Here is a 19,296-nt window from a genome sequence, read left to right as displayed (position 1 = left end):
AGATTTAGTCAGTACAGCAGGTTGTCTCTTCTCTCTTTTTAACAGCTTAAACATTAGGCATTAAGTCTAAGATATTAAGAGCATCCACAGTGAATAAAAAAAAGTTCCAAGTAAACTCTATTTGAGATAACTCCTTCTTTGCCATGAAGATAGAGGGATGCTAGACAGATCACAAGTCTAGCTTTTATACTGGGGAGTGGTGGGATCCCCCCCCAATGTCACCTCTGCAGAGCACTGACTGTGGTTGAAGGCCCAAATACAGTACTGCAAATCACTAAGTACTATTCATTCATGAGAAATCATTATAAGAAGTCATAAAAATGCAATTCAAGAAATATTAATAGAAATTTAATTAAAACTGGATAATCCTTCAGTTCTGTTACTAAGACACTTAAAATTTTCATTCTTTGCAACAAATACTGACTGAATAAAATTATTCTCTATCCAGAGTAAGCCCAAGAGAATCCTTTCCATTATGTTATTAGCTCTGAACCACTGGACCTTGCCAACACCTGTGTTACTATGAAGTTATTCATTAGCAGCTGAGGACATAGCTGGGAGTAGTCATTTTTAAAATGCATTTGCTATCAATATCAACTTCTTGGAAGTCTCTCAAAAGCATATCTGGGACAGGGAAATGTGAATATATGCTGTTAAGGACTGTGTATATCTGTCCTCACTGGTAAGCACATGTGAGACTATGGCCTCTGCTACCCTCAATTGCTTTCCATTCAGCACCCTAAGAAAAGGTGCTAAGGCCTGAAGACAAAATAGAGTGAAGGAATAACTGCAGACAGTGTAATTAGAACTCTAACTAGAGTTGTTTTTTTTCTTTTAATTGAAAATCACGTTGCACAGGATTCCCACATGCTATGCTGGTTGTAAGTGAAAGGAAGAGATCACCTCCCTCCCAGTTTACTCCCAGCAGTTGGCACCAGGCTTCTATGTCAGATCTTTACCTGCTCAGATCAGATACGGGAACATGCAAAGTAACTTTGTTAGCCTAGGGTAGTCAAAACATTCCCATCCAGAAAAAGACAGTTTAGTGACTCTAGATCATTCTAACTTTTAAAGTAATTAAACAAGCTGTCAGCTGATGCATCTGAGGAGATATCAACCATGAGCAACTGAAGGTCAGTTAGGGCTAGAAACCACTTAAAACAGCTCAGCTGTGATGAAAAAAACTTAAGTGTATGTGCAGAGGGAATTAACAGACCGTCCTTGAAACGGAAACATCATCTTGGAGAACAATGAGGTACCAATTACCAAGAATTTTAGAATGATCTCCTGAAAAATGATGCCAAGTCAGAAGAATGGTGAGGTTCCTTCCATGTGCTATATCAATAGCTTTCCTGAGTAAATTTAAATTAAAGACTGTCTCAGCTTCACTCTTTATATTATATTTGCATAGAAGAGGGTACACGCAGAACTTCCCTAACAGTGGTCTCATTTGGTTTTATAACCTGTACTTCCCACACCTTAGAAAAAAATCTAGTATTAACCTATCACAGACATGCAATTTTTCAATTATTTTCTTTCATTCAGGCTCCTTTCTACTGTCTCCTTTTCACACATGTATTATAAAGTATGTAGTTTTGCTTCAGAAGCAATAAACATGTTTCTATCTCCATATATTTTCAGAAATGAATATATCTGTGTAATGCTCATCCTGCTGTTTTCAGACAGATTTAAGATTTAGCAAAAGACTTTCACATCTGAAGTCAAATCAATGAACTTCCAAGCCTAACACAACCATATCTCAGGTACTGATTAGCAACACAAGCTTCAAAGTCTAAATATAGTTTAATTCCACTCTAATTATAAAGATGACCTTACAGAAGCTTTATACTAACCCGGAATAGGTTATCTAAGTTCTCTCTGAACTGTAAATACCTATAAGAATAGCTGAAGACTGTTTCTGAATCTTAATAAGTTCTTTCTTAATTTTCTCAGTGGTACCAATCTCAATTACTGGATAAATCTTACCCCTTTTGCATTTATTGTCATAGGGTTTTTTTCTTTGTTCTCCTGCTACAGAGTATCAAAGTGTACATGCTCAGTACCTCCTGATCTTTATCCTTTCATCACCCTTTTGTACAATCCTAAATTTCCTAGATGTCTCAAGAGTGTTTAAATGGGCAAACTGTTGGCTTTTTTTCAACTGTCCTCTTTCTGGACATTCACTCATTTCTGCTATAGTTGTTTTAAGCAAAACAAAAATATGTAATTGTGTTATCTTGCAAATTAATATATAACATGGTAAAATCATGTCTTTGGTTCTATTCTGCACATTTCAAGTATGGTCCAGCATTACAAGACTTGCATTCAGTCTCTGTAGTGTGGCTCCTCTTCCCTATACAGTTGCAACAGGCACAGGACAAAACATCCTATCTATCTATATCTCACCAAAGCTATATGCACTATTTCCTTCACGACCTTTGATAGAGATAAATATGGGGTAAGGCAGGGAAACGTGAAAGCGGCATCTAGAGCATACTGCATACTAACAACCCCAGACAGATTACATTTACTTGAGTAACTCTTGATCCAGCTGCTCCACAATGACAGCTCTAAAGTAATCCTTCAATTCTATTAGTTTGAAGAGGAATAAATTGTACACATTTATGTCAGTTAAATTCTGTTTATCTAGCAGTATTACCATGTGATTTCTGTCACCTACTTTAAAAAATAGAGTTGCCATAGCCACATCTAACACTTTTAAAGCGATGTATCAGCTTAGCACTCTGTTGTTTAAAAATATTTGATTGTTTACTTCCACTTTTGGAAATAAACCACAACCATAGCCATCTTATCAACCAACTGCTTTATCCAATGTCGCCATATGTTAATTTCAGTACATGAAGAATTAAATTATTCCTACATTTCTCTCACTGCCAAAAAGCAAGCATAGAAACCCTCCACATCCTAGTACCTACCTTTATTCTATGAAATCGAACAATATCTCCAACTTTGTAAATTTTTGGTAGTGAATCTAGATTTCCATTAAAAAGAGTGCACGTTAACTTCACATTTGATGGGTCCACAAGTGTTACAACTGAGCAATAATCTGTAAAATATAAAAGTGTTTGAATGAATAATAGGCATTATGGTATTATTAATACACAGGTATTAAACTTGGCATGAACAACGACATGGCCTATTTTTTTCTGCTACAAACTATGTAACTCCTCCAAAGTCAATTTAGTTACAGGACCAAAACAACTGAAGTGTGGCCCATCTTGCTGATAATTAGCCCAAATAACGGAAAATGAAATGGGTGATTAAGCACAGGTCTGTGATCCAGGAACACACAAAACTACTTCTTCTATCTGCAACAGGAATACTACTTTTTCACGTTTCAATTACTTCCTTTATGAAATGAGGAGCACATGTACTATCTTGTACAATCCTTTTCTAAGATTTACTTTTGCACTGTCTTCTGAAGAGGTAATGAGTTCTGTAACTACTAAAAGCAAATTAAAGAATAAATTACTTCTCTTTCACTTCAACAAAATGTGCAAGATTATATACTGCAGGCATACACAGTCCCACAGTGGTAGTTAAAAAGTATAGTAAGAATCTGAATGTCCTTTTGAAATTAAACTTCATTAATAGAATTTCACTTCTATTAATGATCTAAAAAGTAAACTCAAAGATACAAGTATGACAAAGCAAACCAGCTCAGAATAGAGCAGTATTTGCAGATGACAGAAATGAAACCTGTAATTTTCCATTTCAGCTTACAGAAGCATGTGTGCTCAGATACCTTACAAACATAAAAAGGAATGAGTACAATTGCTCTTTCACAGGGTGCTAGGTGGTTAACCTGCCTGAGAGCTATACAAATACGCAGTATCAGCATGGCTGTACGTTTAGAACCTCAGGCATCCACATCTTGTCCTACTTGCTTTTAATCAAGACTACAGTGTTTATTTTTTTTGGCTACTTACTGTGCTAGATTTACTGAAACTTACAGCTCAGGCCTGGACTACAACTTTTTCAGCAGATGAGTAGAGCAATAACTTTTATAACCTTTTATTTTTACCTTGATGACAGCCTTTATACATTTACGAACACAACATTTTGGCTTTTCTAAAGAGTTAGCAAGATCCTCAAGCAAAACCCACAATTTTTAAGCATTAACTGTTGAATACTGTTAATTTAAAGTTTGAACTCTTGCAATGGTGAACTCTGTTGGTTTTCAGTTTGAGCATACCACTCAAAATGTCAGAATGAGAAAACACAAAACCAGTATTCGTAAGAGTGGCAAAATTATTTTGTACTTTTCCATACTGGTGTAACACTGATTTACTATCTCTCTTAGCATTTTCCTGTACTCTGAAAAGAGTGGAAATATCTAAACTGTTTGCAGTGCGCACAGTGCTTTCAGACCAGAATAATGAATAAAATAGTTTTGTTACTATTCATTCTGACTGAAAAAAGCATAAAAGACTACATCTGAATTACCCAAAGCACTTGGGCAATTCTCCAGTCTTACAATGCCATTTACTTTTAACTCACACTTTTACTGTCACAGTCCTATCTTAAGAATGTAAGTTTTCACTGTAAAAGTCTGTTTATTCATACTGCTGACCTGCATATAAAATACAGACACACCGTTTAGAAGCAGGAACAGTTCCTCTGTGTACAGAAACCATTTACACCTGCTATAATCTTAGTATTATGGACCCTTATTTGAATTAAAAGTTCTTTGCCAATTTTTGTTACATTTGGTAACAGCCAACAACAGAATCTCAGCAATGTAAAAAGAAAGTAGTTGTAACTCTTACAAAGACTTGCACGAAGACTTAGACCCATTCTCTTTATGTATCAAAAATGATAACACTCTTCAAGATAGAAAACTCTCTAAACAGAGTAACACACAAAGACATCATAATTCAGCAGGCATCAAGTCAACACTAAAGAACATGAATGAATAAGCCCATTTATGAATTCTATTGCTAATATTCAAACAAACTACAGAAACTACCTGTACAAAAATGAAATCTGAACAACTGACCAGAAGCTTCTTGTTTGGCAGTGTGAGCTTTCTCAATTTCTATAATGATGAAATTAAACACTGGAAGACTACAAATGAAATCCAAGGTTAAAGGAACTGTGGCTTGTGGGTAAGCCCATGCCAGCCACAGCAGATATGCACACATAAGGATGGAGGAACACACATCAGAGCAGAGGACAACACTAAGAACAAGGGTACGGGGCTGGGGGAAGAGTAAGAAAGAAGGAGCAATAGCAAGAAACTGCTATGCACTAAACCCAATCCCCTGCACCCCCAAAAAGACACAACAACAACAACAACAACGGGAGTGGAGACTAGGAAGGGGGAAGGAAAAGTGTCTGGAGTAAAGCTGAGCCTGGGAAAAGTGGACAAAAGGTGTTTTCCCTAGGTGTTTAGATGTTTCTCTTCATTGTTTCTTAATACCTGAACCAGTTATTAAGTGTTTATGTTAACCGGCAAGGAATTAAATTCCCCAAGTCAAATCTGTTTTGTCCATGACAGACACCTTTTCAACTCTCAAAAATAAAACCCCAAACAAAAAAGCAACAAATCCAAACAAATCAAACCCCCCAACTTCCCTTAGCTATAATTCTGTGAGGCAGTCAGTGACAATGACACTAAACCAGAGTTTACATATCTGGGAAGTGAACAAAGGTTTCATAGTGCTAAGACAAAGTTAGTAAAATCTCCATCATGCATTTTATAAAGATACAGACAAATTTTTGCCACACAGCTTTGAAAGAGAATACTATCAGTCTACAACTGACAGTTTTACTTTATATAAAAACTACAGGAATGCAGTCAAAAGAAGACAATCTATGAACAGACTCCCCAAACATGAAGACACATAGATTAACATACATAATTGTATGTGCACTGCCTATTCCTTCAAAAAAAAAAACTGTTCTGCCATTTTCAGCAAATACACCTTTGATTTTCACTATCACTTAAACTTCAAAGTTTAAATTCTCTACTCTTTTCAGTGGCTGAAGTATTGAAAGAAGAAATGCAATAAATGCTTGCTAAGAAAAAGAAAACTACTTTGCCTACAGATACAGAAGTATTTCTAGAAAACCCCTACTCTTCCTCCTCCAAGACTTTTACACAGACTCAATAATGATAAATTCTCATCTATTGCACTCAGAAGTTGCTAAGCATCACTCTTTGCATGCTCCCACCAAAGGCACATGGTCAAGTACCATATAGCACCTATCCTAACATTCTATGCTAGGATAAGCAGATATAAAGAAAGTTGCATCAGTGGCTGACAAAACTGCAAGTATTTATACTGTAATATGAGGATGGATTGTTGTATTTCTTTGAATAAGAAATATGAAATATTTTTGGTTAGAGGTTAACTTAACAGTTCAGCTGCAAAATGACATGAGCAAAATGAGCAATTAAGAAGAAAAACCCATATGGCTCAAAGATTTACAATCCTTTGAGGACACAGGGTAACATGTTACAGTGCATTGATAAAATCCAACATAGGAATGAAGTGAATAATGAAAATGATCCACAGTAAAACTGTGGTTACTCTTTGATGCTGTGCTCATCACCTTCACACGTGCAGCTGCCTGCTAAGGGAGAAAAAGAGAACACACTCCCTCCATTTGCTGTGCAATCAGCATACTCAAATGACTAATAATCATCCTACTCAAAAGTAATATAAATTATACTTGCTTTATACAGTTCGATAACACCTACGTAAGTTCAGTTTCTGCGATTTTAGACTTCCATTCTTAACTATCATCTCAAAACATCACTTCTACATTAAAATTAATTAAAATAGAGTTCTTCAAGAACAAAGCATAAAGACCAGTTTTCTTCCAAAGAAATCCTTATCCAGCAAGTCCTTTTTGAAGGTTAAAACCAAAAAGCCATGCATCTTTCCTTCTCCAGCTGGAATGTGAAAATTGCCTTCTGCTTTCCATAGCAGCATAGCAGTTCAGTGATCAAATTCACTTTTCTGCACAAATAATGAATTCAACTCTAAACAGTATTGCTGAATTTAAATAATATCCCAGTGTTATAGGAAATGATATAATAAATGCTATTGGTCAAGCTTTTGATTTTTCATAAAATACTTTCCAATGAAGCAAAATCCCTCAAGCAAAAAAAAAAGTTTACATATTGTAGTCAATCAATTTTCCTTTACTAGGTAAGTTTACTTCACTGATTAACTTTTCTTAAAGAAGGAAAACTTTACCACTGGCAATTTTTACTTGTAATAATCTGTCTTAAAAATATTACACTTACACACTGGATTTACAGTTGAACTTTATTACTATGAAAGAATGTTTTCACTTTCATACTAGACTGACTCAGTAAAAGCATTGGGTTTAGGCTTATACTACACAGAACTCCAAACTATACCTATGGGTTTTTTTAATATATGGATTATTATGAAGGGGTATTCCCACTCAGGCTTAACATCATGTTAAGGACTGCCAGCAATGGACACCTGTCTAATTATGCTTGTAACACCTCAGAACTGGTGTTTATGCTAAAAAAAAAAAAGCAGAGAAAAGCAATGTTTGGTTTAATGAAAGTACAGTGATGCAACTGTCCACACGCTTCTTGCATCTTTCAGACTAGTTCTTAACTGTTCTTTAGAAATACAATTACCTTACCTTGTTACTTAGTTTTTTATTTCATCTCATATAAACCCCACAACTATTTGATGAAGCAGCTTTTAGAAAATAAATTTACGCAACAAAGGGAAATCATTAATATTGCACAGACTATCTTAAACCTAGTCAAATTCCAGATCAGTGCAAGGTTACATTAACTACATGGAGAACACTGATCTCCTCCAGGCTTCTAGGTCTTGACTTTAAATAGTCTGAAATACGAATGTTTTGTAGCCCTGCAACAGTCATTGAAAAGCTGAAGTTTCCTCCAGTGTGATGACGGTTTAGGTTCATTTTTCAGGTTATAGCTTTCTTTTTATAAATGCCATAGCATTTCCACTCTTTTATGGACTGTTACATCACTCATTAGCATGCTCAGAAAGTCAGCATCTCTCCACAGTGTACAGATGTATTAAAAAAAACAAACCCATACACAAACCCCACAGATTCTTACTTTTTATTTCAGTCACTGTAAGAAAACCTGAACTGCTACAAAAGCTTTCCAGATTAGTAGTTACTGATGTTGTAGGAAGCCATTTAGCACTTACTGATAAAACATTTATTTTAGTTTTATTGAGGACTTCAGCAGTTCCTAACAAATGCGTTTGTATAAATTTTTAAGGTAGAAAGCATCGATTTAATTATGAATCTCCTTTTGGGCAATCATATATGCACTCCTGACTAACATTTCAGTAGAAAACCCACTATCCTGAATCAATAACTTCCTCCTGCAAAGAGAGAAAAATGTTTTTGGCAATGTTGTTGGCAATGAGGGATGCTAATTAGACATTGCCTTCTGTTTCTTATATTTCAATACACACACAAAAACAGAGGGAGATTATTGTAGGAAATTCTCTCTTCAAAACTACACCAAACACCAATGTTTTCAAGAATTACTGAGGCCATTCAATACACAGGTGTCTTTGTACTAAACCCAAGCAGTTGAACCAGCTAATTTACCAAATATGTTCAACAAAACACAGGAAGGAAAATAATGCAAATATACACACACTCCTATACAAACACATATACTGCCAAAACCTAAACCAAAACCTTTAAGAATCAAACTGAAGATGCTTTACTACAGCTTGTTATTTCTAACATGCAATACACCTAAGAGATACATTGAGTAACTACCAGAAGCATCTGGCTGAACAGATGCTTTAATGCCATTATTTGTAACTTGTAGATCAAAGTGACTGTCCTAAGATTTCTTTCTGTTAACTATTTATTCAACTGTATTTTTTTAAAACTTTTATTTATCTTCATTATTAAATGATAGGAAACAGCAATTATTTTAAAAAAAGAAACACAAACTCCACTATGAACAGAAGGGAAAGAACATTAATCTCATTTTTAGGCTCCAGAAACAAAATCACTATCTTTACCTCTGCAAACCTTTATTCTGTTCTGCAAAATTTAAATTCATCCTCAAAAAACCAAAATGGAACTCAATACTTCAAAGACCAAAACTACTGCAGATTTAACTATAAGCCTGCTTCCTCACAATTAGACCATCAGTTACCACAACAGTCTGGTTTGTTTTGCACTCTAAAGTTGGTTTGCTATTACTTAAGAAAATTTGACTATTTTAATCAAAGTTGCCCACATGCTATAGTTTAAAGTAATTTTTTTTTTCAGCTACATAGTTTTAAAAAAATTCTGGACTGAGAATTTTGATGAACTTGGCTCAAGATCAAATAAAAACTGAAAATAAAAATAAAATTTAGGGCTTAAAAATATCTTGAGGAATCTGATTGTTGGTTCTTAAACTGTGTTTTGGGCATGTAGAACTGCAGACCTGGAAATGTTCAAGTTTTTAGAAGTGTACTTTCTGAAAATGCTACCCTTTATTAATTTGATTCTAAGAAGTATTTCAATAGTTGTCATTCACATGCATGTCTAGGTAAGCTGAAATGAGACTTTAATTCAACATCTGACATTACTATACTGCATATATCTAAGGGAACAAGCTAGGTGGAGGCTTCCCCAGGAGAACAGGATTTTACTCTCATGACATCTTGTGAACTAGCAGCAAGGATTCTTCATGCCATAATTCTTCCCTGCACTATGGAAAACAGTGACTAATATCTGCAGGGAAAAAAAAAAAAAAAAAAAAAAAAAAGACAGACTTGGGGAAGCAGCAGCATCACACTGTAATGTCCCAAAACCTTCATGGTCAAGCACATAACGTCTGTAATTGGACACTATAAAGACAGATGCATTTACTGTTTTTACTCAGGCTAAATACTTGAGATGTCCTTGTTGGGCTTAAGGGAGGGGAGGAGGAGGTGAGAATCACCTTTGCTAAATATAATATAAAATACCTAAGACTCTTAAATTATTCAGGAAGGAAACTTACAATATAATTCTGAACACCTGCAAGAGACCTTCCAGCAGACAGAAACCCATCTGTCTGTTGTACCAAGCAGGACCTGAAGTACTTCCTTGGATGGTTTTCAGAACACATGAAATTCTCATGTATAGATATTCCAAACTACACACCCTGAGCTGAAGCATGCTTAGTTAAAACAACTTTATCTGGAATAAATAATGATTTATGATCATACTGAAAACTCGTTTCATGCATTAGTGTTTTAACATTTGTCTAATGCAATAATTGTCATCAAAATTATGAACGTTTATAGATTATATAAACTGACAAGGATAACTTGGGTACCACTTGCTTTCACGGGAACACAGTGCAAAGCTTTAGCCTTAAGCTTTAATACATGTAACAATGAGTAATATCCCCTATCTAGGGGCATATCTATACAGTGAATAGACACCCATACAGATTAAGTACAGTGGCTCCAGTGCCCATGCTTCCAGCAGGTACCAGTTTAAAGCTGTATGATTCTATTAACACAGTGTCAGAAAGAGAATGTAATAGTGCAGGATTGTGCCAGATCTAATGCGACTACAGAATCTCCTCACAACCCGTTTCATGCCCTAGCATTTCAGAGCAATCATTAAGTATTTTGCACCCTCTCAAGCAGACATAACTCTGGATTGTGTAAAAAAACCAAAAACCTAACACTGAAATATTTAACTGAGTGTGAATATTTTTATGTCAATCAACTTTACCATATCAATGATATCTGTTTAGGAGATTTTCATGATACAGTAGCAAGTGAATCATAACTATCCTCATAAAAAAGAAACTTTTCAAAATTGTGTCCATTATCTTCATTGATAAATTGTTGTGCTTGGGGTTTTTTTTTTATATTACCAAAGGAAAAAAATATATGGAAGATATATTAGAAAATTAATGATATTTAGGCAAGGACTAGTTGTTAAGTAAATGATCCTCTATTTAATTTCTACTACTTATGAAACTGAAGTCATCTGTCAAATAACTCAGTTGCAAAAATCTGTCCTAGTTGTTTCAGAGACATATTATCCTGACAGTTTATTTAACATTTTTGGTTTTACACATCTGGAAAGAATGGCTGTCTTGATAATTTCCAGCAATTGGTGCTTATCTAAGTAAGATGTTCAAAGTCCACAGGTCCCCAGAGTCTTGTTAAAGCAGCTGGACAAATCACAAATCTAGACCATGCGATCCTTCAAGAATGTCCTGCCGTGATTTACTCAAAGAGTAAAAATAGTACTTTCTACATTTTATTAACTTCCTTCCTACCCTTTTAGTGGTCAGCAGTGTGAACAAAGGAAACAAAAGCTGTAAAAGATTTGTGGGGTTTGTTTTGTTTATTTCTTTTAAGCCTGAGTTTTGAACCTGCAATATTTTTCAAGGGGAAAGTACCTCCATTCACAGCTGGCAATATTCTGAAGTATTATAGACAAAGCTAATCTTTTCAGTTCCTTACAAACACAGCTAAGAAATCTATTACAATTGCAGGCTGAGAGTATCAGTGAGAGCTCAACTTTTCAAATAAATATATATATGTATTTATGTATCTATATATTATATAGATATTGTAAGACTGATAGCATTTGAACAGGTCTAGCATAAGCAATCACCATACAGCAACACAAAATGAAGATTTTGAGAAGCTCACTACAGTGGACAGATGTTGTTTGGCAGATTGACTTTTTGATGTTTTCTGCACAATCAAAATTAAAATAATTTAACTTTTTAATGTTAAAAACAAAACACTTATCTGCTCTGTATAATGACCTTTATAACAAAGTCTTTAGCAGATTTAGTGGCGTGTCAAGCAGGAAAGAATATCACTAATGAGAACTCCCATCCAAAAGAAGTGTTTTGTAAACTTTTAAATTTACTCATTCTATTTGAGAAACCATGAAGACTCTGTTACTATTGTTTGTCTTTTTAAGATAAAGAGATTTTTCATTCCCCTGAGATTTTTATCTTCAAAGGAAATTTGCTTCTCAAGATCCTTTCTGCAGATTTATACTCATTTCATTATAACCCAAAGAACAGGAATGTTTGAAAAACCCAGAGAGTCCTAGCATATATGCTGGGGTGGCCTTGGTGGGTTGTGTGGTGCCCATCCAGCTGCTCTCTCACTCTGCCTCCTCAACAGGACAGGGGAGAAAATAAGGTGGAAAAGCTTGTGGGTTGAGATAAAGACAGGGAGATCCCTCACCAGTTACCATCGCAGACAAAACAGACTCAACTTGGGGAAGATTTAATTTACTACCAGTAAATATAGGGTAGAATGGTGTAAAAGACTAAAACACCTTTCCCCCCAAACTCCTTCCTCCCAGGCTCAACTTCACTTCTTCATTCCTAACATCTCTACCTCCCCTCTTCCCTAGAACAGTGCAGGGGGGATGAGGAATGGGGAGTTGTGGTCAGTCCATAACAGATCCTCTTCTTTCACACTCCTTCTGTCCTTACACGCTTTTTCTGTAGAACAATCTGCTCATCTGAGGTCTGCTCCAGCACCTGGATGACTTCCTCCCCTCCTGCTTCCCTGACCTTGGTGTCACAGGGTTGTTTCGCACATTTTTCCTCCTCACTTCTCAGTGCCATGCCGTGTTTTGCCCTTTCTTCACTTGGTTTTCCCAGAGGCACTGCTACCTTGACCAAGGGGCTCAGCCAGGCCCTGTGACAGGTGGGCTGGAACCAGCTGTGCTGGGCCCAGGGCAGCCCCAGCCACTCCTCCTGGAGGCCAATCCCCAGGGCACCCACAGACAGCACAGTTTGCTTCTTTCCCATTTTCAAACCTTTTTCATGCCTGGCAGCCCCAAATCCTTCTCCTTAAGCCCCCAGCAACCTGACACTACCCATTCACTAGTATCTGGGAATCTATCTCTGACCTTTGAAAAGCTCCTTCTGGAATCTTTCCTTCAATTAATATGTTATAAATATTAAGTATTGCCTAAGTATTAACTGTAGCTAAATCACATGACAGTTCCAAAAGTATTCAGTTCTAGGGGTAGAATAAATTTTATTACTATTACTTGTAAGCTAGCACTGTAACTTGATTTGCTATACACAGAGGAAACATGCACACACTTAATTTAGTATTTTATGAATGGCTGCATTTCTAACTAGAGAGCAGAACACTTTTCTGTTTCCACACTAAATGCATTGAGTTCCTGCAAACACTTTCATTTACTGTTATTCCTCATTTACATCTAGGAATATCTGTTGTGTTGTAACATTTCTAATGAAAAACAACTGGAAAACTGTAGTCTTCCACTTTTACTGGGTTACAGTATTAAAAATCAATTATTTTCTGAAAAAAGTGACAACCAACTTTGACACAGCCTTCTCTTAACAACTACCATTTGCTTTTTCCTATATAAAACACTCAAAACAATATATAATCTTAAAGATTTGCAGTTTATTGTTTAGAAAAATAACTTTAGTGTACTGATGACTAAATTAACATTAATTTTATCCTACTCTACACAGTCTCAAAAGGAAAAAAAAACCCGACCAAACATGCTATATTTGCTATAAAAACAGATGGACCATTACTGGCTTAGTTCCCAACTTAATGACTACATCTATTTTTCAAATGTTTATGTTTAAATTAGATTATCCCATATTCTTCAGACTTGTTTTTTGTTTATGTTTTAGAGTTATTTTGGGAACACTACTGCCTTTTCAACACTAAGAATGCACAGCAGAAAGGTTTTCTAGGAACAAGCCTTGTCACCTTCTATAACAAACAAAAACAGGAACATACATTTTGACAACTAACTGTATGGGAAGCACAGAACTGCTCTCCTGCAGACATCAGGGCACTGAGCCCTAACGCTGCAGATATATGCTTTCTTCTGTTGACAGGGCCAACAGTATGTAAAAACACTGCTGAACTCCCTGCTGCAAGGAATTCATTAGCTGCAAGCTATTCATTAGCTTGTGGACCTAGTTAATTTCATATATTCTTGAAAATTCCTATGTTACTATGACTACTGACGGGGCTGTTGGCTGCCTTTAGTACAGCTGACACCTGGTGTACTACAGCCCAGAGAGCAGCACACACGTCTTGTCTTTTCTGTAGGCAAGCGTTAGACCACACTTTAGCTACAAGCGAGAGCAAAGATTTCCTGTCAATAGGATCTTTCAAACCAGTATACCTGCTTATCTAGAAGAATACTATGTGCACCAAACAGAGGTAATTAGCATAGCCACAATACAGATTATATCAGTACAGTTCATTTGAACATACTGAAAGTAGTATACATGTATTTGTACAGACCTCCCAGACGTTTCTCCTACACTCTAAACTGATTCAAACGAAGGGTGAAGATTGCTTGGTATTCAAAAGTGAAGCCATTAGTTGAATCTTAGCTGGACTTGGAACTTTTTTCAAGTGTGCCACCAAGTTTGCACACCTTTTGGCTATTTCATTTTTGTTTCAAGCTACCCAACAGTAAGCAAAGCTCATTCTGGAAGCCATGGTACTGCAGCTATAGTACTGTGCTCTCACAAAGGCATTTAATGCCTTGCGTGCATCACCTTTCAGACTGCTGCTGGCAAGTTTTTGAGCAAGTAAGATCACACAGATCTGTTTGAAAAGATTTTGCAAACAAGCCACTAATTCTTAGTTCTGATTTAACGTTCACTTAAATTTTGGTATTTAGAAGCCAAATTCATGGCTATTGACATTGTTCAAGAAACTTGCATGCATAACTAACACCATAAAAATCAGTCACCATCCTAATTATTCTTTTTTGTTTGATTAGAAATACATATAGAAGAGGAAACCCTCCCTGAACTTTAAAATGCACAGTAACTTTATAACAAGCATAAAATACTTTGATTAATTCTGAATCAAATAAGAAACTACTGCTTAATTGAATTTAGCAGGGATATCACCTAGCTGTATACTTACTGAGCACCTAGTGAAATGGTATGATCTTCTAGCAAAACCAACACAATCATTAAGTGTTCATCTCTCAAAAAATTCAGTTGTTGCACAGCTTCTCCAAATAACAAATATACTGGCACCGCATAAGCAGTTCATAAAACTCATTGTCAAAATCTCAAGGAAGAATTGCACATACTTACACAATAAACCTTTCCCACAAGGACAGGTGCAGGGCTTTTGCACTTTTTTTTTTGCACAGGTCACTTTCTCTGTTTTCTACTGATAGTATTAGCTTCATAAACACTTTCTTCATTTACTATGTCCACCAGTCTGCCTAAAGTGACTGATATCCCTTACCTATTTGTTGTTCTGTTTTCTTGAGGTTAACTGAGAACTGTGGTCAAAGGATCACCTGAACTTTTTGTTCTGGCTGATTTTTAATAAACATCGTAAGAACAGTTCTGTTTGAAGGAGGAGTTTTATATTTCTTGAATATAGTACGTACCAGTTCCTTTGCTTACATATGGAGGCTTGAAGAATTTCACAATGCCATACAAATTCACTATAGTTCCATCTTTAAGATGATTCAGAGGAGTATACACATATTTTGGTGCAACAGACTGGAAAGGCATGATAAAATTAGGGAAGAGAAGAAAAAATTGTTGAAATATTCATCCATAATTTTGTCTTTTAACATTATATACCCCCAGATATGATTTAATCCTAAAAAGAAAAAAGGTTATCTATTTCTTCCTTATTCACTTTAGACTCTCTAAAGATACATACATATGTATTTTCACACCTAATAAAGCACACAAGACTTACTTTCATTTTTTTGAGAAATCTTCCTTAAAATAATGTCCATATAAGTTTCAATACATGAAATAGGTGAATAAAAGTAATTATAAGAAAGAATGATGGAAAGTGATTTTTTACTGATTGATTTTAACATGTCCGTGCAAAGGGTTTTTCAGAGTATATGCATAAATAATTTTATAAGTACTATTGACAGTGTCACTGCACAGATCACTGTCTCAGGGGCTGGTGGTTTACCTCTCACAGCCATTGTGTAAGTCTTCTCATTAAAACAGCATTTCTTGGAGGATTAAAGAAATTGAGGACTACCTTCTACTGTTTAAGGGCTACTATCCTTTCACCTTAAGGTTACATTATATGCTGATTGGTCTCTTTTAAAGAATACAAATTCTGCAAAACAGACTGAAAACTGGTTTCCTATTACTATACTGGGGGGTGGGGAGAAAAAAGAAGTGTCTTCCCAAATTAATACAAAGCCAAGCTGTAGCATCTTTAGTACTAAACCTTTAACCTTATGAAAGAATAATAAAATTTCATACACCAGTTTCTATGCCTTTAATATACTATCTCCTGTAAATTTTTAATTTAGACACATAAAGGTTTGTTCTAAATGTTAATCAAAAGATAAGACCAGTACATGAAGTCTGATTATAAATCAAAGGAAGATTCATATTTACATTTTTGTAAAGCGCATGATCTTTAGAATGACCATTACCTTTCTAGTTTATCTCTCAAACCAACATACAGCCTAGTTTGAGATCAAAATAACTACACTGCAAGTACAGAAAAGTATTACTTTTTCATATTTTCTTCTGTTTTCCAGACATATTTGCAAAATTTAAAACTAAATAAAATAACTGCTGTGATGAGAGTATGGAAGTGTAATAGGCAGGAAAGAAAAAGAATTCCATCCAGACATTCTTATTTACATGTAGTTAGTCTCTCACAGTTTAAAAACATCCCAAATATAAACTCACCACAGATGCAGTTTCTGAAGCAGCGTATTTTTTTTGTTTAGGATAAATCTGAGGAGAAAAAATAACAAACTTGCTGATTACAAAATTGAAGACACTGCATTTGATAACTCTAAAGCAAATATAACACCATAAGCAAATATAAAACAGCATTACAGGCTCTTTTGCTATGTGAATCACTTCTGAAACTAGTACAATTTTATCCTACAAAGAAAACAGTATTTACTCTGATTACACTCAGACAAAAGCTACTTTAAGTAACACATATTTTCTAAAGCAGAAGTGCAGTATAACTCAGGTCACATTAACTCAGGGCACAGTTTTGCTATTATCTTCAGTGAAACATACTTCTTCTATCTGTATGTCATTGTTATCAATAAAAAATGTCATGAAACAGTCTGCACTACAATTTTAATTGATTTTGTTTCTCATTGAGCTGCATGCCAAACTTTAATTATCTATAGAGGTAAATTCTGGGGGGGGAAAGAAGTGCCTTTCTGAAATAAAATATTTTCTTAAATTTAAAATTATTTTCAGACAATTTTACAGAAAAAAGTTCACACCTTAATAATGGCACAGAATGCATTTTAGAAAGACACTTTTCTATATGCTTTTGCTTTTAATTTCTCATAATTATTTCTAAGTTTGTTTCAAAATCTGATGGATGGGCTCAAAGGAATCACCATACAGTATAATGCTTTATTGTTCTCCAGTGAAGGTGCCCTTTCCTTTTCACTGACTACAGAATAGTTTACAGCATTGTCACTGAGAGTTCAGTTCAATACTATCATCCTCCTTCTTAACAGTAGTAAACAATTACAGTCATCAAAAACATGCAACACTCTCTCACCAGATGCCCATAACTATTGTAATAACTTTCGTAACAAATATTAGAAATATCTCCCACTGAGGCATCCAACAAAGTTTTTGAAAACTTAAGCTTCATTCCACACCCAGACACTCTCACTGCTCCCCATGGAGGGGCTATGACAGTTTTCCAAATGCAAAATATCCTAAATACTTTGGTATTTAAACTTTTGTAATTTTAAAGTCCTATAACTTTTAAAATACCTAGTTAGGCTTAAAAAGATTAGCAAATGTTTCTTGAAGCAAAGACACAGTGCCTACAACAGCCATGCACTGCTGATGCATTACCACACATAGAAGCAGCAGAGGAAGAACAGGGTACCTCCACTCTCATATCTCAAAGATGGAAGCATGTAAGATGAACTGTACTGATGCAAGAGTAGCACAAAAGAACAAATATTTTCCTCAGAAAAAAGGCTGTAACTCTTTCAAAAATTAACAATCTAGGAATTCCTATATTTCAAAGGCAAAGTATAATGATGTGAGTTAAAGCAATACAAACTCATAGACCAGAAAAAAACCTAAGAATTATAAACTCAAGACCACTCCTGCTCCCTCTACCTTGTCTGCATTTCCGCACTGTGTCATGCATGAGAATGATTTAAACCATTCTCCAGGTTTCAATAGTCCTCTAGGGATCTATGTAAAGCCAACTAAGGTCAAGTTTCTGCGCTCAACAAGTAGAAATTTACTGGGGATGTCCAAGATAATTTGGATCTTGCATGGTTTGGGTTATCACAAAACTGTATGAAGACACACAGAGATGTGTCCTGACAAACATGCTAAAATAATCTAATGTATCAGATCCTAATAGATCTTATTGCTTTTTCTACTGTAAAGGTATTTGGAAAAAAAAAATTTTGGGTACTCACGTACATAAATGGCTGATCCATCTTCTTCAGATGCCTCCAGGTGGCAATGATGTCTACCATCCTCTGCTGCTGTAGGTGATTTTGCCAACTTAAATCCTGCTACTACAACTGTGTCCTATGGGAACAGGGTGATAAACAGATTATTACATAGGCTGTACCACATACTTTTAAGAGCATGTGACGTGAAATTTCACCCTAAAGTCTCAAGAAATTCAAGAAACAGAAAGCCTGAACAAATTCTCAACACTGCCTTCAAGTTTCTCTATTTAGGTTTCCATCCACAGAATTCATATTTCCAACCAATGCCAGTGAGCATTTTTTTTTTTTCAATTTCTGCTAAATTTTTTTGTGCTTTCAATGCTACTGTGACTGAATGCTAATTTTGAAAAGGGCTAGAGGGGAAGAGTCACACTGAATAAAAAAGCATAATTCCCCTTCCAAAATACTGAAGACTGACTCCTTTCTGAGTTAAGTGTAACTAAGCTAGAAAAGGAATCAGACATCAGATCAGTAGTGACAAAACACTCTTTCCTCAGAACTTAGTTCTTACTGAGCTACAACTACATTTTGAAGAGATTCTACTTGTAGATATTTTCTGTTTTGGTCTTCCAAATTTCCTTCTTAAGGGTCAAACAGGTAGGTCAATCAATAGGTAGGTTTCTGGTAGCAAAAGAGACATTACAAACTTGTGTGGTGTCACTCCTGCGATTCTGGCACAGAAAGTAATTGCATTTGCAACTGTATTTTCACTTTGGTATAAAGTTCCTCAGACACCAACAAGAAAAGGATGATTTAAGGGGTAAATGATTTAAGCCCCTGAAGCAACTCACTGTTTTAGCAGCAAACTTACATTTTTTT

The 19,296-nt window shown here is 35.5% G+C and overlaps 1 protein-coding gene across 3 annotated transcripts in view; it reads right to left on the bottom strand.

Annotated features, from left to right (window-relative positions):
• POT1 (protection of telomeres 1) overlaps nt 1–19,296 on the bottom strand; it is a 75,955-nt gene that overhangs the window by 40,075 nt on the left and 16,584 nt on the right. For 2 of the 3 annotated variants that reach the window (XM_056340589.1, XM_056340590.1), the window contains exons 5-8: nt 18,443–18,553; nt 16,703–16,750; nt 15,415–15,529; nt 2,937–3,067 (exon numbers count right to left, since the gene is read on the bottom strand). In XM_056340589.1, the coding sequence (XP_056196564.1) occupies nt 2,937–3,067; nt 15,415–15,529; nt 16,703–16,750; nt 18,443–18,553 (405 nt within the window). Of the gene's footprint in view, nt 1–2,936; nt 3,068–15,414; nt 15,530–16,702; nt 16,751–18,438; nt 18,554–19,296 lie in introns of all 3 variants that reach the window. The other variant, XM_056340591.1, reaches the window with a different exon arrangement.

The sequence above is a fragment of the Falco biarmicus genome, chromosome 5 (genome assembly GCF_023638135.1).
Source record: "Falco biarmicus isolate bFalBia1 chromosome 5, bFalBia1.pri, whole genome shotgun sequence".
NCBI lineage: Eukaryota > Metazoa > Chordata > Aves > Falconiformes > Falconidae > Falco > Falco biarmicus.
This window is presented reverse-complemented; position numbering and strand designations above follow the sequence as displayed.